This window comes from Chaetodon auriga, chromosome 9, assembly GCF_051107435.1.
Source record: "Chaetodon auriga isolate fChaAug3 chromosome 9, fChaAug3.hap1, whole genome shotgun sequence".
Taxonomy (NCBI): domain Eukaryota; kingdom Metazoa; phylum Chordata; class Actinopteri; order Chaetodontiformes; family Chaetodontidae; genus Chaetodon; species Chaetodon auriga.
The window spans coordinates 575,421-602,933 of record NC_135082.1 but is presented as its reverse complement, the minus strand read 5'-3'; the positions used below and the strand labels follow the sequence as shown (position 1 = coordinate 602,933).

General features: G+C 44.0%; 1 protein-coding gene across 6 annotated transcripts in view; it reads left to right on the top strand.

Annotated features, from left to right (window-relative positions):
* rnf103 (ring finger protein 103) overlaps positions 1-27,513 on the top strand; it is a 109,857-nt gene that overhangs the window by 54,590 nt on the left and 27,754 nt on the right. For 2 of the 6 annotated variants that reach the window (XM_076738788.1, XM_076738787.1), the window contains exons 4-6: positions 9,643-10,065; positions 10,978-11,110; positions 21,204-21,290. In XM_076738788.1, coding sequence (XP_076594903.1) covers positions 9,643-10,065; positions 10,978-11,110; positions 21,204-21,290 — 643 coding nt within the window. Of the gene's footprint in view, positions 1-9,642; positions 10,066-10,977; positions 11,111-21,203; positions 21,291-27,513 lie in introns of those variants that run through there. The other 4 variants (XM_076738789.1, XM_076738786.1, XR_013077558.1 and 1 more) reach the window with 3 other exon arrangements.

Sequence of the window (27,513 nt, the reverse complement as noted above, 5' to 3'; positions counted from 1 at the left end):
CTCTGATGGCAACGAGTCCGTCTACAAGTGGGAGGTTGACCATCTGGTGACCTGGTGCAACCAGAACAACCTAGAGCTCAACACTCTAAAGACAGTGGAGATGAGTGATGGTGCACTTCTACACAGCCATCATTGAGTCCATCCTCACCTCCTCCATCACCATCTGGTATGCTGCTGCCACCGCCAAGGACAAGGGCAGACTGTCATTCGGTCTGCAGAGAGGGTGATTGGCTGCAATCTCCCATCTCTTCAGGACCTATACGCCTCCAGGACCCTGAGGCTTGCAAGAAATATTGTGGCTGATCCCTCTCACCCCAGACACAAACTCTTTGAGACAATCCCCTCTGGCAGGAGGCTGCGGTCCAAAACCTCACACCACAAGAACAGTTTTTTCCAGTCTGCTGTCAGCCTGATCAACAAGGCCCAGAACTCTCCCCGACACTCTTCACACTCCACCTCTGCCTCATCTTGTCTCATTGATATAGACACAACTCTATGCGTTACATTAACGCTCAGCTTGGACTTCCTTCTGAAAAAACAGACTGTGTTTCCGGAAAAAAAAAAAAGAAACAGACTTGTGTATATATATTTATATTGTTATATTTTGTACTTCTTTAATAGCTTATTTTTAGTAGATGTGTCATACACCAGCTTCACCAAAACAAATTCCTCGTATGTGTTAAATCGTACTTGGCAATAAAGCTTTTTCTGATTCTGATAATGGCGCTCCTCGGTTTTACTCACAGTTAGTGCAAATGACTGCAGAGTCCATTCTTTATCCACAAAATGCGTCATGATGCCCAGGTAATTTTCATTGTTCACGGGAGTCCAGTGGTCCCCTGTGAGAGCGATGTCCTTTACTTGCTCAAGCATGTTCCTCTGCCGAGCCCTCTCGCCCTCACACAGAGTGTGAATTTTTGACACGATGGTTCCTCTTGAGGGTAGATTATAAGAGGTATCTCCCAATGCAGTCCGATTGACTTCTTTCAGTCTATCATCTTCTCCTATGTTTTTCTTTTTTCTGGGGGGGGGGGGGGCTTTTTAGCCTTTATGACATTGACAGCTGAAGGCATGACAAGAAATGGGACAGAGAGAGAGGGGAAGACACGCAGCAAATGAGCCGCAGGCGGGAGTCAATCCTGCGACCATGCAGCCTATGTTAATTGGGCGGCAGTTTTTAGCTATCCAAGTAACCAAAGACTTGGTTAACTTGTCACTTGATAGTCGCACACGAGTAGTACACTTCTGTTGTGTAGCCTGGTGAGGCCCCGTAAAAGTAGTCTTAGTCGGGTGTTTTGCTCTTAGATGATACGCCAAAGGCGAGTCACTTCTGTGGTAGTTAAATTTGGTTTTGCAAAGTGTGCACATGACTTTCACTTTCTCCAACGAGCCATCAGCCATCGAGATCAGTTGTATTCACTGTGCGCTCCAGAATCTTGAGGTTGGAGCCAGTGCAACTCCCATACCACACGGTGATGCAGCTGGTAAGGATACTCTCAACAGTGCCTCGGTAGAAACAGCATGTGATGGTTGCTGGTGCTCTTGCTCTGTTTAATTTGAGGAGGAACTAGAGGCGCTGCTGGGTTTTCTTGACCAGTGATGCAGTGTTGATTGCCTAGGAGAGGTCCTCAGTGATGTGCACACCCAGACATTTGGTGCTGTTCACTCTCTCCATAGCCAAACCGTTTATAGTCAGTGGGAGTGTTGGCTGTGGGTTCCAATCCAATCCAATCCATCTTTATTTATAAAGCACAGTTTAAATAAACTCAAGGTTTCCAAAGTGCTGTACATTAAAAAAATAAACAATAAAATAAACAATAAAATAGACATTAAAACAGAAAACATAATAAATAAAGGGTAAAAAAAAACCTGTGCACATAAAATAAACAATCTAGGTGGTGTTAAAAGCCAAGGAGAAGAGGTGTGTTTTAAGAAGAGATTTAAAAGTGGCCACGGAAGAGGACTGCCTGATGTGCAGTGGCAGTTCATTCCAAAGCTTAGGGGCGGCAGTAGCAAACGCTCGGTCCCCTCTGAGCTTCCGCCTTGTTTTGGGAACCCTCAGGAGCAGCTGGTCAGCTGACCTGAGGGATCGAGTAGGTGCGTAAGGGTGCAGAAGCTCAGAGAGGTACACTGGGGCAAGGCCATTTTGGGCTTTAAAAGCAAATAAAAGAATTTTAAAATGAATTCTAAAATGGACGGGTAGCCAGTGAAGTGAAGCTAAAATCGGTGTAATGTGCTCAGACTTTCGAGTGCCAGTTAAGAGACGTGCAGCTGCATTCTGCACTAGTTGCAGACGTGCAATGGAGGACCCGCTGACCCCCATGTAAAGTGCAGTGCAGTAATCAAGCCGAGTGGTTACAAAGGCATGTATTACTGTTTCAAAGTGCTGTCTGTGCAGAAAGGGTTTAATTTTAGCAAGTTGTCTTTGCTGGAAGAAGCTGGTTTTTACCACAGCTTTAATCTGGCTGTCGAACTTTAGTTCCGCGTCCACTTTTACCCCCAGATTATTAACAGTGGGTTTGGCGAACTGCGCCAGGGAACCCAGGTCGACTGGGGAGGTCACGGAAGTGCCACCAAAGACAATCACTTCCGTCTTGTTCTCATTAAAATTTAAAAAGTTTTGAGCCATCCAAGCTTTGACGTCATCCAGACAATTTAGAAGTGGCTTAAGTGCAGAAGAGTCAGCCTTTTTAAGGGGGACATAAATCTGGCTGTCATCCGCATAACAATGAAATAAAATGCTGTGCTTCCTGAGAATGGACCCAAGTGGAAGAAGGTATAAACAAAATAAAAGTGGGCCCAACACTGAGCCTTGTGGAACCCCACAAGAGAGAGGAGCAGTGGAGGACACAGAGTCACCAAGGCCGACACAGAATGACCGGTGGTATAGGTAGGACCTGAACCAAGCCAGCGCCTGACCCCTGATGCCCACCCACTGCTCCAGGTGAGCAATTAGGATATCATGGTCCACTGTGTCGAAAGCAGCAGTTAAATCTAAAAGGACAAGAATTACCGAGTGACCAGAATCAGTAGCTAAAAAGATGTCATTAAAAACCCTTAAGAGTGCCGATTCTGTGCTGTGCAATGTTTTAAAACCAGATTGGAAAATTTCAAGAATGTTGTGGTCATTAAAAAAGTCAAAAAGCTGAGAATAGACAATCTTCTCTAAGATCTTTGATACGAAAGGCAGTTTGGAAATGGGCCTAAAGTTAGCCATAACAGTGGGATCCAGTCCAGGTTTTTTAATCAGTGGCTGCACAACTGCATGTTTAAACTGAACAGGAACCACCCCTGATGACAGACTGCTGTTAATAATACTGAGTAAGTAAGGCCCGAGAGTGGGGAAAACCTCTTTAAAAAGTTGAGGAGGAACAGGATTATTGGGCGAACCAGATGGTTTTAAACCCCCCACAATCTGTTGCACAAACGCCAGGGTCACAGGCTCAAATGAGTCAAAGACAGCAGAACAGGGGAGAAACACTGAGGGGACAGAGGCTGAAGGTGAAATAAGTGCTCTGGTAGAAGAAACTTTATCAATAAAAAATCGCAGAAAGTTTTCACACACAGGGAGAGAGGGCTCAGCTCCCACAGTCTGTGATGCATTCAGGGTAGAGTTGATCACTTTGAACAACACACGAGGTTTGTGACAGTTAGAGACAATAATGTCAGAGAAATATTTCCTTTTTGCCTCTTTCACAGAGGATTGATAACGACGCCAACAATCCCTCAATATTTGAAAAGACACCTCTATTTTATCTTTTTTCCATTTATGCTCAGCTCTGCGACACTCCTGTCTGACACTGCGGGTTGTTTCATTCAACCACGGCTCAGGTTTAGCTTTACGCTGCCTGCTCTTTAATGGGGCGGCAGAGTCGATGGCAGACTGGCAAGAGTGAAAAAACTGAGAGCAAAGAGCCTCTGTGTCAAGGTGTGCAGGATCAGTAGTGGCGCAGATCTGACTGAAAGCAGACGAGAAGTGAGTGGCAGTGGAAGGGTTAATAACCCGGCAGCTGCGAACAGCAGCGGGAGGTTTAACAGAGTTAAAACAGACTGCGGCTTCAAAAAGTACAGGCATATGATCAGAGAAATACGCTTCACAGACTTCCAGATTATAGACAGGCAAACCAAATGACAAAACAAGATCAAGTGTGTGTCCCTGTGTAGGGCCCAATACAGATTGTACGAGATTAAAAGAGTCAATGAGATTTAAGAAATCCCTCGCCAGGGGGTTTTCCGGGCAGCACACATGAATATTGCAGTCACCAGCGATCAAAACTCTGTCATATTTCGGCATGGTATCAGCCAGGAACGCAGAAAAGTCAGTTATAAAATCCCTGTTGTATTTTGGAGGTCGATAGACGACAGCACACAGCACCGTGTGAGGACATCCCAGCTCAAACAGGCTTAATTCAAAGCTGGCGGGAGCCGATGACAGCGATATTTGTTTACATTTGAAGTGGCTTTTAAAGACACTTGCAATTCCTCCTCCTCGACCAGATGTCCGTGGAGAATTAAAATAGCAACAGTCGGCAGGTAAAAGTTCTGTGAAAGCACTGGACTCACCAAGGCTCAGCCACGTCTCTGTGACAAAAAGGAAGTCCAGATCACGCGATGTGAAGAAATCCTTCAGGATGAATGTTTTATTAGCAAGCGATCTTGCATTAACCAGGCCAAACCTGGCTAGAGCCGGTGGGTCAGAGCGAGCCGTTGACAGACGCTCCCCGCGGAGAAGCTGCAGGTTCCCTAGGTCGGCTCCACGCCAGCGTGGATGAGGAGGGCAGGGGCCGCAGGGGAGGAACAGGTCATCCAGGCCGGCCACCGGTACCAAACAGGCCGCGACAGGATCCAGCCAACATCGGGAGATACAGAGGCGAGGCACCGCTCCAAATCCGACATGATCGGGACGCATCAGCACGACCCTCAGCCTTACCAAACGGCCGCCACGCTTACCGCGCCTGCGGTGGCATTTTCGCCGAGGGAGTGGCGCTGACGTGCGGCAAAGGTGTGCCGGTATATCCGAGAGGAACGGAGGTAGAGTTCGGTGTCCATTATGATCTAAGTTGACCAGACCTGTAGTGGAGGTTCTCAGATCTAGCAACGTTTGGCGATCATACACCAGCAGAGAGTTGACTTTAAGTGCAGCAAGTGTTACAATCAGTAAAAACACACACAGCATACGGAGCGGCTGATGGCACGCCTGAAACACTGGCGCCATCTTGCATCCACATCCACTTCTAATCCTGCTGGTCTAACATAATTATCATAACAAAGTGAAGTCCACTCCGTTCAATGTATCTGGTTGAATTTTTACTCGAGAAAAAGGTGACTGTGCAAAAGTACATGCTGAAAAAGTGAACCTGAGCAGTTTTACAGATGTTTTAACACAGGTATGTCCAGGCGCTCATTTGGGCACATTTGGGCAGAGTACCGTTACCTCGTCCAAGCATACGGAGAAACTCCTCTCTTGAAAACACTTTTCCAGCCTTTTTTCTGCTTGCTATTGTTATTAGCTCTCATAAAAGGACGGAATGCAAATAAAACAGTAAAATAACACCTTGGGCTGCTCAGCAGTCCTCTGTGAGTGCTTTGCTCATTCACGTGTAAATGAGATGGAGTGGCGAAACTAACTGCGTAGTTACACCGGTCAGTAGCTCAGCGACCCATTGGTCTATTTCGATGCTCGACACCTCAGTCGACCAGTCAGAGTCAAGAGAATTGAGGGGCAGCACCCAAATTCACCGTAGAAACACCAATGACGATCCAGAAGGAAGTAACCCCAGAGATAGTATATTGCATGAAGAGCGCTCCCTCCACTCTAGAAACCCCCTCCTCTTTATTTAAACAACTAGGACCTTTGTAATTGGTTTCAAACTAACACAGAGTCATAGGAGGAGACATTAGCAGCATTTTGTCTCACTACAAGCAGGAGAAGGCCTGACTTGTCTTTGAGCTGAAGGAGTCCAGGGAGCAGTCAGTAAGGGGTGCAGCAGTGGACATCCGCACAGGTGGTTCGAGAGTGAAGACAAGTGTCCCCTGTGGGGAAAAAGCAATGCAGGCCTTCAGCACATCCTGTCAGCATGTGAAGTTGCTCTGGCGCAAGGGCACTTGGAAATCCTGGAAATGAATGGGAAATGTGTGTTGACCTGGGCAAGCAGCTGGTCTTCCCAACTGTGATCATGCAGACAACTCTAAGACCAGACATCGTGATGTGGTCCACAGCTGCCAAGAAGGTCCTCATCACTGAGTTGACTTTTCCCTGGGAGGAGGGAATACTAGCTGCACATGAGTTCAAGTGGCTGAAGTACACAAATCTGGCTACAGAGTGTGGAGAGGTGGGCAGGGGCTTTGTTGGCAGGTCGACAGTCCGTGCTGCTGGAATGATGGACACAAGTCTGCAGAGGGTGGAGGCAGAGAGAGCTGGTTACTGGAACACCAAGTACAACCAGTACAACATATTGATAGTAAAGAAATGACTTTGATCCAAAACTGGGTTCTATCTAGTCTCCAAAAAAGTACATATTTTGTGCTACTTCCATTTATCTACCACTGAGTCTTATTTTAGTTTTAAATATGTGTGTTGCACAATTTTAGTTCCAGAATAACCAGGACTGATTGAAAATAAAGAAGCATTTGTTGTGAATAGTTGCACGCATGATTTATGGTGGGTTTTATACCTATAGAATTTAGTTTCACCAAGAAAAATCCAATTGTAAAATGTATTTATTAGAATGCTGAAGGTGCCAAATATGTCAGCTTGTAAAACATTGGACTGCAACAGCATCAGAAGTAACTGACCTTAGCAAACTCTAAGTTTTCTGTACAATACAGAAATTAAAAAAGCAAATTTAAACTGCCTGGGCAACAGAGTGCGCTCCTGTATAAACGAGAGACATACTACATGGATATTATTTCAACATAAACATTTTTGAAAGATCTACATAGGTGTACATTACAAATTAAACAAAGAAAATAATGTCCCATACCAGTTGTTGAATGATTCGCTCATTTCAGTTTGACCCGTATTTCATTTTCAATCAGTCAAAGTGACGTTGTGTGCAGAGTTTCAGATTGGTGTCACTTCACTTGTCCTTGAAGATTTCAGTGTTCCAGAAAAACATGTTTTTGTGTCCAAGTCTCTAATGGAGATAACAAGTTTTTAAGTTTTTGCAGTATTGAACAGCAATGCTGCAGCCAACACTCACAAAATGGGTTGCAATGTAATCTGTCTGGGCGTTGCAAAACCGTCAGTGTATGTCAACTAAAAGTGTTTATTTTTGCCACCAAAGGTCACATTGCTATGATAAATGGCAACATTATGAAAAGGATCTGACCGAGATAGACATTTTAAAGAGTAAAAATTTATGTTTAAGCAGAAAACAGCAGTTATATTGCTGTATCCAAAGCTACAAGGCGGGAATTATTTTAAACTGACATTCTGATTTTCCTGGTTAAAAAAACAAATACAAAAACAAAAATAAAACAAAAAACACATTAATTAATGGACAACAGAAACTCTGGTTTTGTGACACCTGTCCGTCATGCAGTGCATTCAGTGCAGGTGCACTGGTGCACGCACACACACACGCACACCCAACCCCACGATCAAATATCGATCTTCACAATTGAATGTGTTGAGTTTTTCACAATTTAGATATAAATTTGAATTTAGAATATTCATTGACAGCCCTTGTGTTCTATCACCAAGATAATTTGCAAACCAATTACACAATTTTTCATCCAATCAATAGATTCCAGGCTTTTCAAAAGAATTTGATGATCTACAGGATCAAAAGCCTTAGATAAATCAATAAAAAGGCAAACACATAAATAGTAATGAATACCCTGCTTATTACCTAATGCCTTAGCAACATCATTCATGCATGATTTTTGATGTTGCTGTCACAGTATTATGCCCGCTGTAAACGTGAAAATTTCAAAATGGAATGTAGAGATAAAAATGTTTTTGCCTGATCATTTAGAAAGTAGTCACTAATTATACAGCTCATTGGACTGACTACTATGTAAAGGTTAGATGTAGACTGTCCTCCGAAAAGTCAGGGAAACTGTCTGTTATAACAGTCAGAGTAAGTTAAACATTCAACCTTAAACTGAGCTGATAAAAATAACAGCCTTGGCTTTAACTGAACAACACCAGTGGACTTTTTTGGATCAGCAGAGCAAAGAGCATTAAACAGTTGAAGATTCATAAATTACTTCTCTGAAAAGATATGACTGCCAACTGGTTATGCATTATGATCATAGACAGCAGGAGGAAATCCTGCATTTACAAATACATAACCTAATTGAAATAAAGTGTGCACTGAATGCATCATATGTATCCTTTTGAACTGAGATTGTGGTAGAACCACAAGGATGAAGCACAAATATGTGAGAATGATTTAACTATTTTCCACAACTTTGCTGGTGCTCTTTACTTTCAGATTACATTTATTACACTGCTGATGAAAATATCAGTGGGTGATTTAGTTGGTCGCACTTTGTGCCAGACAGCACCCCTTTCACTGAACAAGTCAGCAATTTCTGAACAAAACTGTGAATTGTTCATGTTTTTTACTCGTGAATTTCTTAAAAAGAGTATGCTTGCCTACAATGGAATTAAATGTTTTCATAAAAATGCTGTGATCAGTTGGTCAAGATAATATGTAACAGAAAATTTTTCAGAAAATAGAAAAATCTCGGGTTAGTTTGTAGTGCCTTCTTGTGATGCAAGAAACTGTGTTTGCTGAAATGATGATTCTGAAAAGCATGATAACCAATCAGCAGGACAAGCTAAGACTTAAGGTACACTCATTAGTCTTTCATTTGATGAAATTTCCCCACACTTTGCACTAAAGAAGAAAGTGATATCAGAGTTCTTATGTGTAGATAATTTTTTGTGTCATTGCCATGTTACCTAGACCTTGTTATAGTTTAAAGTGTGTGTGTGCGTGTGTGTGTGTGTGTGTGTGTGTGTGTGTGTGTGTGTGTGTGTGTGTGCGTGTGTGCGTGTGTGTGTGTGAGATAGAGAGAGAGAGAGAGTGAGAAAGCGCAAAAGACCCAAATCTGTGTCGGAATTTGTTTTGTGTGCCTGTACGAGACTAAGGACAGGAAATGTAATTTTTAATTGATCAACAACATATGAAACAGATACAGATAAACAGGTTTGATCCAAGCTAGCTCAAATGGTTGATTGTTTAAAAAAAGCAAAGTGCCATCATCAAACAGTGCGGCTGATAAAGCACAAGTTTGCTCCCCAAAATCTAATAATGGGGGTGCAGCTGCTTCACTTGGTCCATGGTACTCAGGCACCTGTGTGTGTGTGTGTGTGTGTGTGTGAGAGAGAGAGAGAGATAGAGAGAGAGAGAGAGAGAGAGAGAGAGAGCAAAGGCCCAAATCTGTGTCAGAATTTGTCCTCCCTTAGTCTGCACTAAGACTGCACAGTATGTCAAAGGTTTAATTCCTCCAACAGCCCTGACATCATGTGTGAACAACCAGTAGTATATTAGTTCACACATGATACTTATATTTCCATAGAAACAGGCAAGAAGGAGTTACAAGTAAGAATGAGAGCTTATTTTTTGTGTCCAAAAAAAAAAGTCTGTCTGTAATACTGACATGGTGGTCCTCTGTTCTGTCCACCAGGTCATGTATCAAGCGTGGCTGGAAGCGATCCACCCTCATCATGTCTGTTCCTCAGACTTCAGCATCGAAGGGCAAAGTCATGCTAAAAGAGTACAATGGCCGTCACATTGAAGCTGAACACATCTTCCGCTGGATGACCTCACATGTAGCTCATCGAATCAAAACCCTGCGTCAGTCTAAGCAATTGTTGGAGGAGTGGGGCTCTGACCTGTCCCACCCAGTGAAGATGTTTCTGTTTGCCCGTCTATCCCAGCCACCTGCTTTCTTCTCCTCATTGTCTATCAAGTTCACAGGCAGGATTGAGTTCATCTACGTGGACGTACGTCACTGGGACAACCACAGCAGCCTATCAGAGATCGGTGTGAAACAGAGCCCCGCCTACATACTCAAGATGCCCGAGGGCATTTATCGCTATGGCAACAGGTAAACATGGAAATGAAAATGGGTTATTTTTTATGCAAAATTTATTCCAGGGTGCTGGAAACAAGCCTCTGACCGATTATCGAATCACAGATTCAAGAGGAAAACGTGGATTCCATCCCAACCATGCAACAATGGACTGGCTTTTTACTCTTGGGGTGGAGGTTGTTTTCTGCTGGAAAATGGTAGATTGCTTACTCCGGATTTGGGTGCTGTGCTAGGTGAAGGAGTTGCAGCATGTCAGGATGTTGTTGGTAAAAAGTGATGGTAAAATGGAGATAAAATGCAGCAGGAAATGGACAGACGGATTGGTGCAGCATCAGCAGTAATGTGGATCTTTTATCAGAACGTTATGGTGAAGAGCGGGCTGAGCCAGAAGGCGAAGCTTTAGATTTACCAATCAGTTTACGTTCCAACCCTCCCCTATGGTCATAAGATGTGGGTAGTAACTGAAAGCATGAGGTTGCAGATGAAAGCAGCCAAAATCAGTTTCTTTCATAGGGTGACTGGACTCAGGTCGGTGGTTCCCTGGCCTCGTCGACCTACATGTCGAAGTGTCCTTGGGCACTTGGGAATGTGTGTGTGGGTGAATGCAGACTAGAAAAGTGCTATATAAATACAGTCCATTTATCGTTATGCAAAAAATACAAATCTTTTTTAATTTTTTGTTTTAATCTGTTTCTTCTTTCCACTCCTATCATCTTTCCCTCCTGTTCACTCCTCCATTCCGCCTCTCCTCCTCTTTTCCTCTTCTCCTTTACTCCTACTCCTCATTTTCTCCTCCTCCTCTTCTATTCTCTTCTTCTTCTCCTTCTCCTCTTCTTTCCTCCACTTCCACTTCTTCTCCTCTGCTTCATTTCTCCTCCACTCCTCTTTTCTTCATCTCCCCTTCTCCTCCTCCTCTCCTCTCTGTAGTACAGGGGAGTTCCTGTCTCTGGCTGCCATGGATACTTTCCTGCGTTCGGTTCAGCCAGAGGTTAATGATCTGTTTGTCCTCAGTTTGGTCCTGATCAACTTGCTGGCTTGGATGGATCTCTTCATTACACAGGTCACTTCCTGTAGTTCCATTAGATGCATTGGTGAAATGTGTATTGTAAGAGTACCTTTACTCCTGTTCTCAAATACAATTTTGAGATACTTTGAGATACTTGTACTTTAATTTTTACTACAGTATATTTATTTGACGCCTATAATAAAAATGGCTGCATGCTTCTTGCGGTGGGCTCTGCGTGCCTCTCAAATATTCATTTTATCATCATATTTGATCTTTGGCTGCTACTTTTTGATGATTGGCTCAACCTCAAATATCCAATAATCAGATAAATTTTCTTCCCCAATTCAGTTAAATTTTATGTATATAACATCAAATCACTGCAGAGTTGACATGACACTTTTCATATAGAGCAGCTCAAGACCAGACTCTTATTAATTGATTAATTACTTAATTACTTAATTACTTAATTTACAGAGACAGTACAATTCCCTCACAATTCCCTCATGAGCAAGCGCTTGGCAGCAGCAGTGAGAAAAAAACTTCTTTTTACTTTTTTTTTTTTTTTTTTTAACTTTTAACAGGCAGGAAGTTGGTAACATGCATTAATGGGACATGAATGCAACCAGATTGAGAGGGAGAGAAGGCAAGAGGAGCTTGGAGTGTCTTGGTAGTCTCAGGCTACAGCATCCAGTCCAAGGCAAGCCTGAGCCAGCCCTAACGATAAGCTTTATGAAAAAGGAGAGCTTTAAGCCTACTCTCAAACGTAGAGAGTCTGCCTCCCAGACCAAAACTGCATTCTGGGGGCGCAGTGTTTTAGTGGGGTAATAGTGGTACTCTGAAATCTTTAGGATATGATGGTGCCTGACCATTTAGCGCTTTGTAGGTGAGAAGAAGTGTTTTAAATTCTATTCTGGAATGCACACTGCAGAATTTGGTATCAGCTGATGACAAGGAATTGCATTCACCTGAAAGTAACAAATGCGTGGACTTTTTTCTATGTTGTTTTGAAACAGGATGTGCTTGATTTTTGCAATATTATGTCGGTGAAAAAAAGGCAGTCTGAATTTTTTCATGTTGGAGGCCATGGACATATCACCATCAAAGATACCTCCCAGATTCTTTGTGGTGGTGCTGGAGGCCAGGGCAGAGCCATCCAAAGTAGCCATACAATTAGATAATTATAGATGTATATAGATAATTAGATGTTTCAAAAGTGTTGTCTGGGTATAGTAACAGAAAATTACAGGTTATCTAGGTCTTTATGTGCTTAAGACATGCTTGAAGTTTATTTGACTGATTGCTTTTATCTGGCTTCATTGATAAATGTAATTGGGTATCATCTGCACAGCAATAAAAAATGTTTTTCGAAAGAATAATTCATATACAGCTCTGGAAAAAATTAAGAGACCACCACAAAATTATTAAGTTGTCTGATTTTCCTATTCATAGGTATGTGTTTTAGTAAAACGAACATTTTTGTTTTATGCTATAAACTACTGACAACATTTCTCCCAAATTCCAAATAAAAATATTGCCATTTGGAGCATTAATTTGCAGAAAATGACAAATGGTCAAAATAACAAAAAAGATGCGGTGTTTTCAGACCTCAAATAACGCAAAGAAAACAAGTTCATATTCATTTTTAAACAACACATGGAGCATGCAGCATTGTCCTGCTGGAAAAGTTAAGTTGGGGAACAATGTCAGAGCAGAAGGAAGCAAGTTTTCTTCCAGGATAACCATGTAAGTGGCTTGATTCATGCGTCCTTCGCAAAGATGAATCTGCCCAGTTCCAGCCTTGCTGAAGCAACCCCAAATCATCACTGATCCTCCACCAAATTTCACATCGGGTGCGAGACACTGTGGCTTTTTAGCCTCTCCAGGTCTCCGTCTAACCATTAGACAACCAGGTGTTGGCCAAAGCTGAAAATTGGTCTCATCAGACCTTACTCCAAACCTCTATGGTCCAATCCTTATCGTCAAAACTCAGCCTGGCTCTTCTTTGCTTCTCATTGATGAAGGCCCTTTTTCTAGCTTCACACGACTTGAGCCCTGCCTGTCGGAGCCTGTTTCAAACCGTTTTCGCCGTACACTTCACCCCAGCTGCCATTTGCCATTCTTTTTGTAGGTCACTTGATGTCATCCTACGGTTGCTGAATGACATTTAAATGACTTAACGGTCATCCAGGTTAGTGGAGAGTCGTTTTCACCTTCTGCCGGTCTGTAGCTTTGTTGTCCCCAATGTCTGCTGCTTGACCTTGTTCTTATGAAATGCTGTCTTAGAAATTTTAAGGATGGAAGCAACCTGACGCTGACTGTATCCCTCTGCCAGAATTGAACCCTCTTTTTTTCTTTTCAACTCTTTTGGCATGGTCAGTTGTTATTTTTTGATTCCAATTACTTTTGAGGTACTACTAGCACTGTTTTTGCCATCCAGCTGGTCCTACTGCAAGAGGATAGTGATGACCACAACAGTGTTTTTTATACTTTTCCTTGTTAAGTAAGAGTTGGTTTGGGTGATCACCTAATCAGTAATTCATTAAGTAGAATCAGGTGTGCCTGTATTGGAATTCAAAAGACACTGGAATGGAATGGTTTCCATACATGTAAAGTTCTATTTCATCCTTCCTGACCGCCAGAGGCGGTGCCTTAAGCACTGAATGACTCCATCTCGCGCATGCGCAGGTCGAGAAGTAATACCAACAAAGTCACCTGTGAGTGACCCCCTGACGACCCCGGACAGGCTATAACTTCCGGTGTCGTCAGAGGATCTGTTCCTTTTTTCTTCTCGCTTCGCAGGTATACTACGGTCGTAGCATTAGCTTGAAGCTAATTATCACCGTTACGTAATTATTAGCAGCTTGTCGCCGGTAGCCTTGTGACCGCTCATTGCTGGTCGGAGCTGCGAGGTGCTCGCCCTCCAAGGGCTGCGGCAAGCTGTCCCTCCGGGAGGCGGTGTGCGCTGTCTCACCGGCATCGCGGACGCTCCTTTCTATGGATCATCCTCACCTACGGTTGGACTCGACTGGTAAAATACCGCTACGCAGCGCATATTGTACTTTGTTGGTGACGGCAGTGTTCTCGCTCCCTCTCCCAGCTTAGTTGTGCCCTGTTATCTTTTCAGTTAGCAACAGTGTGTCCGCTTAAGCTAACTTTATTATTTAACAGCAACTTTGGTTGGACCTGTTTTGTCTGGTAGCTTTACAGCAGCGACCTGCTGGTGACGGCTGTGTTTTCGCCCCCTCTCCCAGCATAGGTTTGTTCGTTCTGTCTTATTACGGTTAGCAGCAGTGCTCCCGCTCGACCTAATCCGATTGTTTGGTTAAGGACGCAGTTGCACCTTGTGCTCTTGCAGCGTTCCTTCTTGATTTGGAGCGGTCGTACCCACGCTTTTTTTTTATGGCTGCAGCATAACTCATTTGAGCCATTTTATTTTGTACAGTTAGCAGCAGTGCTCTGCTTGTGCTATTCTGTCTATTTGTGGAACGACTCGTTTACGTGTGACCTATTTATAGTCACAGCATTCCTTAATTGGCTCCCTTTCTCGGCATACATTGTTTTCATAATTGGTGGCAAGAGAGCGCCATTATGATAACTTCCCACTCTTGTACCGCCTGTATGGCTCCTCTGCAGCCTGAGGACGGTCATGACCTTTGCCCCTCTTGTCTTGGCCTCGAGCATCTGAGGGAAGGTCTTTCAGAGGACCCCTGCATGAACTGCAGCTTCATGCCCCGGGCAGTGAGGGCTGCTAGACTGGCTGAGGTGGAGCGACTTTTTGTGGGTGTCCCCTCACCAGAAGGCCTGACTGACGCTCACAGGCTGTCCCCAGCCCAACCTAGCCGGCCAAAGCGTCGGGCTCCGGCCACTGACGGTGCTTCCGCCAAGAAGAAGGCTAAAGAGAGTGAGCTTTCTTCCAGAGTGGACCTTCTGACAGCAGAACTTAATCAGATGAAGTCCATCTTTTTAGCCCTCCAGACGGGGACTGGTGTGGGGAGTCCGTGTGCGTCCACTCCTCCTGTGGCCTTGTCGCGTCCAGAGGATGACATCCTCTCAACGGCAGCTTCGACCACTGAATTTGAGGAATATGGGACAGACGCTGTCTCTCATGACACTGTCTCCCATCCCTCAGAAGCGGGCTCTCGTTCCTCGGCCCAGAGTTCAGGTGGCTGCTCAGAGGGTAGCTCCATGGGGGCCATCATTCGCATGGCCTTGGCTCGCTTGCAACTGGACGCTCTGCAAGCCCAGCCGGCTCCGGCGAGCGCATTTTTCAGGCGCAGTTCAGCCCCTGCCACATTCACTGTGCCTCCTTCAGAGGAGTACCTGAAGGAGTTGCATGCATGCTGGAGAGACTCTAAGGCTCTTTCTCATGCAACATCTGATGGCCGAACACTGGCAGCCATGCAGGATGCAGCCAAGTTTGGCCTTGGCCGCATGCCAGCTGTTGAGCCGACGGTGGCCGCACTCGTGGTCTCTCCTGATGAGGCCCTGAGGTTGAACGCGAGGTGTCCTTCACCCCAGTGTCGTGTCACGGATGATTTGCTCTCCAAAGCCTATGATGCAGCGGCTCGCATGGGTCGCATCGGTAACTCGATGTCACACCTCATGCTCGCCCTCTCAGCCTGCCTTCAGGAGACTACACAGGACGCATCAACTCATAATTTTAGTGATGCGTCCCTACAGGCTTTCGCCCTTATGACCAGGGAGCTAGGGCGTGTGATGTCCACCCTGGTCCAGGCTCGCCGCCAGGTTTGGCTGGCTCAGTCGCCCCTCTCAGAGGCGTGCAGAAGGACCCTTCGGAGCGTCCCGGTAGAACCGGGAGAGTTGTTTGGGTCGGCCGCTTTAGAGGCACTAGAGCGGACGGTCCAAGCCAGACAGACCAGACAGCAGCTCTCAGGTCTCCACAGGAGTGTGCCTCCCCCTGCTCGACCTAGAGGCTCTTCAGCAGCTGCACAGCGCCGCTCTCAGCCACAGGCCGGTTTTGGTAGCTTCCAGAGGCCTCAGCGGCCAGTGCAACGGCCAGTGCAGCAGCCCGCTCGGCGGGCAGCTCTGGATGTTCGGGCCCCTGAGTGTCAGCTTTCTAATCAACCTCGGGCCTTGGAGGTTAACCGGCGCCCCCCCAGAGCCTCCAAAGGCCGGGGGGCCAGGAACTGAAGTTCCGGGGCCGGTCGTCGGCTGCTTTTCCCAGCAGCAGCTCAGTTATTGGGCTGCTTACACCTCGGACCCCTGGGTGGTGTCCACCCTAGCCCAGGGGTACAAACTGCAGTTCCGACGCCGGCCCCCTGCCTTCAGCCGGGTCAAAATGACCATCATAGGCGACCCGGCGAAAGCCTTAGCCTTGGGCCAGGAGCTGTCTACCCTCCTGGTCAAGGGTGCCATCGAGCCGGTAGATCCCCTGTCACAGCCCGGGGGATACTACTCGACGTATTTTCTGGTGGAAAAGAAAGATGGCGGATTTCGCCCCATCCTCGATCTCAGGGGCCTCAACAGGTTCCTGAAAGTCCTACCATTTCACATGCTCACCACGGCAGAGGTTCTGCGTGTGGTTGCCGAAGGGGAGTGGTTCACTTCCATCGACCTGAAGGATGCCTATTTTCATGTGCCCATCATACCTCACCACAGGCAATTCCTACGGTTTGCCTTTCAAGGCCGTCATTTTCAATTCAGGGTGCTACCCTTCGGTCTCTCCCTCTCCCCACGAGTGTTCACCCGTTGTGTGGCAGCAGCCCTCTCTCCCCTGCAGTCGCGGGGCATGAAGATCCTCCCGTATCTAGACGATTGGTTGGTGTGTGCGCCTTCCCAGTCTCAAGTGGTGCAGGATACGGCCATCCTTCTGGCTCACGTAGCCCGGCTGGGTCTCAGGGCGAACATCAGAAAGAGCTGTCTGATTCCCTCCCAGAGTATCACCTTCCTCGGTGTGGCTCTGGACTCTGCAACCATGAAGGCTTGTCCATCACTTCGGCGGGTGGACAATATCCTCCACCTCCTTCCCCTCTTCTGGCAGGGCAGGTGGTTGCCCTATGTGCAGTATCTACACCTCCTGGGCAAGCTGACGGCTGCGGCAACCGTCGTTCCTCTGGGCTTGCTGTCACTTCGCCCTCTTCAGCGGTGGCTGAACAGCTTTCACTTGGATGCCAAGTGGCACAGGCACAGGAAGATCAGGGTGTCATGGCGCTGCCTCCTTGTTCTGTCCCCATGGAGGAACAGGGCCTTCATGTTACAGGGCATGCCAATGGGTTCTGTTCCGTCCCGTCGAGAGACAGTCACAACAGATGCTTCCCTCTCAGGATGGGGTGCAGTGTGGCAGAACAGAACAGCTCAGGGGCAGTGGTCTGCTCAGGCCCGCTCCGAACATGTCAATGTGCTAGAGCTGCAGGCTGTGCACCTGGCGCTCAAGCACTTTCTCCCATATTTGAGGGGGAAGCATGTGCTGGTACGGTCGGACAACATCTCGACCGTTTCTCAGATAAATCACCAAGGGAGTACCAGGTCAATGCGGTTGCTGCAGGTGACCTGGGGCCTCCTGACTTGGGCAGCCCCTCGCCTAGCCAGCTTGAGGGCAATGTATCTACCGGGGAAGCGGAACGAGGTAGCAGACTCCCTTTCCCGCGGCAAGCTTTCCCCAGGGGAGTGGCGGCTTCACCCGGAAGTGGTGCTCCACATCTGGGGCTTCTTTGGCAGGGCGGAGGTGGATCTCTTTGCCTCGGAAGAGACTACTCATTGCCCTCTATGGTTCTCCTGGATGGAGGTGAGCAGCCCTCTGGGGCAGGATGCCCTGGCACACGAGTGGCCAGAGGGTCTCCTGTACGCATTCCCGCCAGTCCCTCTGATTATGGCAACGCTGCAGAGGGTTCTTCAGCGGGGCCACAGACTGCTGCTGGTGGCCCCCTTCTGGCCAGGACGGACGTGGTTTCCTCTCCTGCACAGGCTCTGTCACGGCTCACCATGGCGCCTCCCCGACAGGAAGGACCTCCTGTCTCAGCTGGGGGGCCGGGCGTGGCATCCGAACCCTCGCCATCTTCAGCTGTGGGTTTGGCCTCTGCAGGGCCCGACCCACTGCTGAATGAGTGTATAGGCACCGTCCAGAATACTGTTCTGAACGCCAGGGCACTGTCTACCCGGGTGCAGTATGAGAACAGGTGGCGGCTGTTCTCTGATTGGTGTTCAGGAAGGCATGAGGACCCTGTGCACTGCTCTGTGCCTTCTATTTTGGAATTTTTGCAGTCTCTCCTGGATAGCGGTCGGTCCCCCTCTACCCTGAAGGTGTACGTGGCCGCCATTTCATCTCGACATGTTCTAGTCAATAACAACACGGTGGGATGCCACAGGTTGGTGTCCCTCTTCTTGAAGGGGGCTCGGAGACTACGTCCCCCACGACTGCCAAGAGCTCCGGCATGGGACCTACCTTTGGTGCTGGATGCTCTATGCTTGCCACCCTTTGAGCCCCTGGCACAGGCAGGCTTACGGTGGTTGTCAGTGAAGACTGCCTTCCTCCTCGCTGTCACCTCGGCGAAGCGTGTTAGTGAGCTTCATGCCTTGTCGGTCAGCAGTTCTTGCCTACGGTGGAACTCAGACGGTTCAGGGGTCACCTTATGGCCGAATCCCGCATTCTTGCCTAAGGTTTTGTCAAACTCGCACCTTAATCAGCCTATCCAGCTGGCACGGTTTGACCCGCCAGTAGGGGAAGCAGACGAGAGGTCGGTGCTGTTGTGTCCTGTGCGGGCTCTGAGAGCCTATGTGGACAGTACTGTGGGTATACGCCAGTCGGACCAGCCTTTTGTGTGTTTTGGTGGTCCTAGGAAAGGTTGCGCTCTCTCCAAACAGCGTCTGTCTCACTGGATCGTGGACGTCATTTGTCACGCATATAAGACGGGTGGTTGCCCCCTGCCATCTGGCGTGAGATGCCACTCTGTGAGAAGCGTCTCCACATCATGGGCGGCCCTGAAAGGGGTGCCCCTGGAGGCAATATGCGCCGCAGCCTCGTGGGCGTCACCAAGCACTTTTGCAAGGTTCTATAGAGTAAACATTGCCTCTCCTCACCCACTGGGTGTGGTCCTCCTACCAAGCTCTTCTACTTCCAGTCAATGAGGTATGCATTTGGATTCCTCGTGACTTTGTTGGTATTGGTCATCCAGTGCTTAAGGCACCGCCTCTGGCGGTCAGGAAGGATGAAATAGAACGACATTTACGTATGTAACTACGGTTCTATGAATCCTGGATGACCGCCAGAGCGTTCAGTCACTCAGAATCCTTGTGGCTTCGCGAGAAGATTCTGCAGGAACAGATCCTCTGACAACACCGGAAGTTATAGCCTGTCCGGGGTCGTCAGGGGGTCACTCACAGGTGACTTTGTTGGTATTACTTCTCGACCTGCGCATGCGCGAGATGGAGTCATTCAGTGCTTAAGGCACCGCCTCTGGCGGTCATCCAGGATTCATAGAACCGTAGTTACATACGTAACTGTCGATTCTGATTTCAGAAAAATTTGCAGTGGTCTCTGAATTTTTTTCCGGAGTTGTACATGGATCATAAGGTGAATTACGTTGGTCCCTGCACAGAATCTTGTGGACCTCTATGACTAACTTTGGCCTTCATTTAGGAGGATTTATCAGTACCACATCTGCAAACTGACATCAGTCTAATAAATAGGATTTAAGTCAGCTTAATGTGGTTCCTTGAATGCCAATCAAATGTTCCAGTCTGTCATCGGATGTGATGGTCTGTGGTGTCGATTGCAGCGCTAAGATCTACAAAGTATTTCGATAAGTCCTTTGGCTGATGCAATTAGAAGGTCATTTGTAACTTTCTCTGTACTATGATACACTCTAAATTCTGACAAAAAAATCCTCAAATAAAGTGATTGGCAACTGTTTTCTCAAAGATCTTGACAAAGATGAGGTTACGTATAGGTCTATATTTGGCTAAAACCCCTGTATTATGATTTAAGTGGTCGAGCAAAAAAACAAGGAGTGAACTCAAAGGGCTGAGTGGAGACAGTCCAAATAATTTATATAACAAAGTACAAGGGTAAAAATCCCCCCCCAAAAAACAAAACTCCCCTATGTGCAAAATCCAAAAACCAAAGAAATACCAGGAACAACAGGGAAACCAGGGACTAGACTTGCATACTCACAAGAGTCATGGGTAACAAGGAAAACCACACACAAGGAATGATGCCACAAAGACAAAGGAAACACACAGATTTAAATAGACAGGAAACAAAATTAGACTCGGGTGAACACAATCACACAATCACACGGGTGGCACAAATACAAGAAGTCAACTAAGACACATGAGGGATGTCGACCAAAATAAAACAGGAACTAACCACAAAATAGTTTAGATCCTAACACCCTGGATCAAAAATAGGCTTTTTAAGAATCGGTGCCATGACAGCTACTTTAAAGGACTGTTGTGATAGACAGATCGATCATATCTAGTAGAGGTGCCAATTATGTGTAAAACTTCTTTAAGTAGCCTAGTCAGGATGGAGTCAAAGAAACAGGTTGATGGTTCAGATGAAGAAATTGTTAGTTGGTGAAGGTTGATGAGAGAAAAGCAGTCTAAGCATATTCATTCATTCATTCATTCATTTTCTATACCGACTATCCCTTTGACAGCTTGGCTTGTGCAAGTCAATGCACAGAAATTTTTGGGGACAGTGTGCACAAGACTGCAGAGGAGATTGGGTGCAGATTGCCACATGGAGCATGCTGAAGCCCTTAGTTTGCAGATTACAGCTTTACATAGATAACATACAATCATCTTATAAAATGTGGTGAATTTTTATAAATTGAACTACCCAACAGTATAGTAAGTATTCAAATTTAGGTCACAATGACCAGCTGTAACATTAAATGCTACTTACACATTAATGCAATAATAATCCAACCATGTAATGCATTTAAAGTAATGATCTCTAAAAGGGGCCATTGTACATTATACACAATGAGCACTTTTACTTTTGGTACTTAACAGTTTTTCTTCAGTTTTACAATGTGTTTATGTGGTAATGCTTTCAATTGCAATTGCAATTTCAATCTGAGTGGTTCTTCCACCACCTTATATGCAGTGCTGAAGCGAGAGTTCATGTACGGTTAGTTAAGCATTTATTGTCCTTTTTTTAACCTGTTTTAATTTTTATGGACAGGGAGCAACAGTGAAACGATTTGTAGTTCTGATCCGAACACTTGGAACCTACAACTCCATACTGCTGGGGTCCTGGCTTCCTGTTCTGGTAGGAACTCATCTATACCACACAATTCTCACAACTGATTTCATCCACAAATTCTTCTTGTATTGAAAGGTTTTGACCATTATGAAACAGTTCTTTTGTGATTGGATCCCCCTTTGTTGAAACATATATGTACTCTACCAGTCAAAAGTTTTAGAACACCCATCTTTTTCCATTTTTTATTGAAAATGATTCCGTTTAATGTCTCATTGCACTCTGAAATGAAAGCATAGTAGAAACAAGCAATTGGTAGGATTTGTAGGATGAACCCCTGACCAACTAGGTGCATATCAGAGGGTATTGCATGGCGCTGCGGAATGCTGTGGTAGCCGTTTTGGTTCAGGGTGCCTCTCACTCTGTACAAGTCACCAACCCTGGATCTAGCAGAACAGCCCCAGACCATCACACTTCCTCCTCCATGTATGACGGTTGATGTTTTTCTTTTTCTTTTTTTTTCAGAGGTATTGCATACAATCAAGACATTACCAATGTTTACAAGTAATCCAAGAAGATAAAAACAGTGCAGTCTTGGCAGTACAGATACAGTTTTAAACCATCTTAATCGCGATACTCCTCTTTTCTGTCTTTTCCCCCCTTCTTTTTAACATCCTCATATATATATATATATATATATATATATATATATATATATAGATATATATATATATATATATAGATATATATATATATAAAGAAAAATGTGTAGTATGCAGTGTAAACATAGTTTTGAAATATACATGTGTATAAAAACTTTATATGAAAATATTCCCAGAGAATATATATGTAAATAAATAAATAAATAAAAAAAACGCAAAAAACAATAACAAAATACAGATGACATTAGGCTATTATGTGTATCTTTACATACCCATACTGTGCACTCGCTTATGTTTGTACATACTTGCTTTTGCATACATACATACATACATACATACATACATACATACATACATACATACATACCTGCCTACATATTTGTATTGATAATTAAGGATGGGGAAAGGAGATGGATAACAGATTACTTTCACTGAACAGTAGAACAGGGATGTATAATAGAAAAACATATGTAGAGTAGAAAATATCAGCACTTTCGTGGGAGGTTAAACTAGCAGTTATATGCTGTTTTAGTGTGGTCAGGTAAAGGAATACCACAAGAATTTTCTTATTCATTAATACCCTTTTAATAAGGGTATCAGCCCATTATTTTTGTAACACTGGTTTAGTTGTTTTTCATTCTGGTGTGTCCCTTCAATTTGGCTGTCTCTTTTCCACAAAGGAGATCCACTTTGCAGTGGCGGTGTTTCATGGCCCAGGCAAGCCTCTTATTCTGACATCTTAGCAATGACTTTCTTGCTGCAACTCGTCCTGTCAGACCAGATCTCTTCCCAGTTTCAACTGAGACTGGTTTACAATGACCACTGTTAAGCTGTGATGGAAGCTGTTGTCCTGTGAGCCACCTATCATGCAAGCTGTTAATTCTCAGAAACTTGTCCTCTGATTCAGTTGTGGCTTTGGGTCTGCCAGACCTTTTCCTGTCAGAGTTTCCCCCAGTTTCTGAGTACCTTTTGATGGTGAAGAAAACTGTACTCACTGACACCTTGACTTTCTTTGCAGATTCTCTGTAGGAAAGACCTACATTTTTAAGTGTTATGATGGTCTGTCTCTCTTCCATTGTTAATTGCTTTTTTCTTGCCATTTTTGTAGCAACACACTACTTTCTGCAGCACAATACTGTTCAACTGGAGCTCACGAGGGTATGGTACCACAGTGTGTTCCAGCACTGCTTTTATGCAGACAAAGGGGGTTGTAAGCAATCAAGAAAAGTTGGAACACCTCTAGGAATTAGTAGCACCAGCTTTCAAGGCTTGATCAACCTTCATTGCTGCAGAACAGCTTTAAATTGTTAACCCATTTTGTGAAAAACCTGAAAAAGACCTTTTTGTATAATTCTGAAATGAACATTATTTTTCAGTTTTGTTTTGTTTGTTTTTTTAACCTCTGGCAGTTCAGCACTTACCTTTGTACCATTTCAAGTTATTCATTGGACTTGATCGACTTAAACTGCAATAAATAACTGGAAAAATTGGGGTGTTCTAAATACATATATACATACATATACATATACATATAATTTACAAAATAAACTGTTTTAACTCATTACCATTCATATATATATGATGTTTTATATATTATTAAGGATCATAGCACTGGTTTTGCATGTGGAAGCCTGATAAGTAATATCTGCTTCCACCCTCTGTTAGAGCCATTTGTCAAAGAATGCAGCCACATTTCACTCAATATTCACATAATATTTTACTAAATTGTAAAAGTTTTCAAATTAAATGTTCAGGTGGTATACTCTGCTTAAATTTCAGTAGTTCGCCCACCAAAACATGCATCTGCATTTAGATATTATTAAATACACTAAATTTATATAACACTTTGCTAGTCTACCGACCACTCACAGCTCTTTACAATACATTCTCCCATTTATACACACCCTTACACACAATTGGAAAACCATCGGGAGCAATTTTGGGTTCAACATCTTGCCCAAAGGACACTTCGACATACAGAGCCTGGGATAGAATCCCTGACCCTTTCATTAGTAGATGACCCACTCTACCTCCTGAACCACAGTCACTTCATAGATTTTAAAATATACACTGCTCAAAAAAAATTAAGGGAACAGTTAAATCACACATTGGATCATGGTGAATGAATTATTCAAGTTGAAAATCTTTACTGATGTACATTATATAATTTGTTGAAAACAAAATGATGTAACAATGGTCAATGGAAACCAAAATTATCGACCCATTGAGGGCAGGATTCAAAATCACACAAAAAATCTGGGTTAGAGAGAGAGAGAGTGGGAGCGACAGACAGAAATGCAATGACAGTAACAGTGATGGAACCATCTTGTCTGACATTATAATCATGAGATTCAGTGACATTTTCTTATGTAAGCATCACTACTTTGCTGAGTTACTCCTTTGCCTACTGCTTTTTGTTTACTAATCGGTATGCGGGTCCTCCAGCCCTGATCATGCAATGAGAAGGTATATCTGAGTTCGACATAGATGAATATTGCATTTAATCGCTGTAGTCTTTCACTCTGTAGTCAGCAAAATAATTTTCACTGACAGCTGTCAAATTTTTAGTTTTGCAACATTATTAATTAAAAATCACAGGGTCACTTGCATGAATTGGGAAATGGTTGTCACCAATGTCAGTTTTTAGCACAAATGAGTTATTGGGATTATTCTGCAAAACCACTGGTAAGGTCCTTAACTGTTCATTAATTGTCTATCTACCAGTTATGGATGTGTCACATAAATGTTTATAAGTGTTTTCAATGCTTCAATTAGCACTGCTATAATGAAGTGTGCTATAGCTTTTAATTATAGTTTAGAGATATATTATTTTTGTTGATAAATGTAAAATTGGGGTTAGAAATAAAGTGATGCCATAAAATGCATACTAGCACTGTAGATTCTAATTTAATTTCAATTAGTCTATAAGGGTTTGAACAAAACCCTGAAATCCAAGTTGTCTGACAAACATTGATATTTTGTAACTAGTTCCAAGCATCAAGGGGATCATATACTCAGTGGCCACTTTACTTAAATATCTAATCAGTGACTGATGAATGATTATTGGTGTCAGATGGGATGGTTTGATTTTCACCACAACAGTCCCTAGAATTCGCAGTGAATGGTGCAGAAAATAACAACATCCAATCATCAGGAGTTCTTGGGGACAAGACGCCTTGTTAATGAGAGATCAGAGGAGAATGACCAGATTGGTTCAAGCTGACATAGAGGCCACAATAACTCAATTAACCAGGCATTACCACTGTGCTCTGCATAAGAGTATCTGGACGTATAACATGCCAAACCTCGAAATGGATCGGCTACAGCAGCAGAATACCACAGTGGGTTCCACTTCTGTCAGATGAGAACAGGACACTCAACCTGCATTGGGCAAGGCTCAACTAAACTGTGACGATCAAAGAACTTTGTCTGGCTGAAGAATCTCAATTTCTGCAGGGGCATGCAGATGAAGTCAGAAGTTGGCATAAACAACCTAACGTAACTGGTGGTTATGGTTGGTGGTAACGGTGTGTGAAATATTTTATTGTCTTTAATTTTATTGACTTTATTGTCTATATTGTCTTTATTATCTCACTTTATTTCCTGTGTGCTCATGTCTTTGGCCTTTTTATTTCATCTGCCTTATCTGCATTTTGTAACATTGTTAAGAAAAGTTATAAGTTTACAAATAAAGTGTATTATTATTATTATTATTATTATTATCATTAATTATAATAATTATTATTAATAATTACAATAATGATTATTATAACCTATGTTACCACACTCACCCTGCTGTTACTCCCTCTGATAACTACCCTTCCTTTGCATTGCCCTTAGCCAGCCAAATAGCTGTACCACTGTTCTGAGGCAGGAAGAGCTACACTATTACAATGGCAGGTCAGTCACTCTGTCTGATTCTGGGCTCCTAGATAAAGAAATGAAGAAACCAACATGACAGCAAGTTCTGGCATTGCTTGCTTTCCAAGCAAACTATATCAACTACAATGCGCCCAAAATGAGGTGACGCTCTCAGCATTGCTGTCAGTTTACAGTGGCATTCTGGCATGTGGATTTGTGTTCAGTCCTAATGTTTTCCACACAGACACAACCACAGACAGGAGAGTGACTGACCAGTCTGATGATTGCCCTTATGTCCTCTTGGAATTTAAATGCCCAGATAAAGATGCTGTTGTAAATTGTACATTGCTCATGCAAGACCTAGATGGCAATTTATCATTTAAAGAGGGACACAAGTATGGCTTTAAAATGCAAACTGGTGTGATTTCTTTGTCATGTCTCAGCGACTTCCACCGAGACTTTGACGTGAAGAAGTTGTAGCTACAGTACACAGTATACACCAGGCATCTCCAAACTATTCCACAAAGGGCCGAGTGGCTGAAGGTTTTCTTTCCAACCAAGCAGCAGCACACCAGACTTGACTCATTTCATCAGCTGATCTCAGTTTTCAGAGAGCTGATTAGTCAGACTTCATGCTCTTGATTGGTTGGAGGAAAAACCTGCAGCCACACGACCCTTTGTGGAATAGTTTGGAGATGCCTGGTATACACAGACAATGTTCCGTGACTATAATCTTTTCAATGCATTTTGACATTCAATCTGTATGCATTTACAGAAAGAGATTACTTCAATAACCACTTCCTCCTGACTCCTGAATCACTTCCTGAAATATTTAGTGCATTTAGAAATATTTAGGAATTTTGAGCATATGTGTAATTACAAGATGGTTTGCCCTTTCTCTGAAATATCTCTCTGTGATTTATTTATTCCAGGGAGAGAATATTTATATTCTACTATAAATAGCAATTCTGTTCTAATAACAATTGTTTTTTTTCTGCTTAAATGACAAGGGCAGGCAATTTCTTGTGTCTGTGCAACCCTGTCCAGGGTAAGCTGTCTAATAGATCTTAGTAATGATGGTATTACAAGACTGACGTTAATGACAGACAGAGGATCCCTAATAAGGAAGCCTTTATCTGCCATTACCTCATTTCCTTCCTCTAACAAATGGAGAATCCCAGACAACTGTGATTTCTTTGTCTGATATTGACACTATATGTATGAAATGTATGTCAGTAGTGAAAATGAGCTTATGTGTGGTCTTAAATATGGTCCTTCCTTTGCAATGGGAGTAGATTTTTGAAGTTAGTGCCTTTGAACTGAGCCTTTGAACATGTAATTCTGTACAGTCTTATATCTTAAATTCTTCTAACAGTTGCCTGAGATGCATTGAAATGAGTAGCAAGGTCATGCACTAAAAAACCCTGCATCTAATGATGTGTTCATCTGCTTATATTTTGTCTCTGTAGCCTTGAGAGTGATATTATCTTTAAATTCTGTGTAGAACATAATTAGCCTGTCATCACATATGAATCACTGATAAAACTGCCTCTCCAATGGCTTGGATCTTTGGTCATAATCGTGGTCTGGATGTGGTAAAAACTTGTCTCTACTGTGCTGAAAGTACAAAGTGAAAATAGAAAGATGTTCTATGCAGCTATTTGAGTTGTACTCTATACCTTCCCAGCAGATCCTCAGTGTTTAAGCTCTGCAACCAACAAGGATTACCTTGATGTGGAGGCTAGGTCCTCTTCATGTCCATCCTTTCT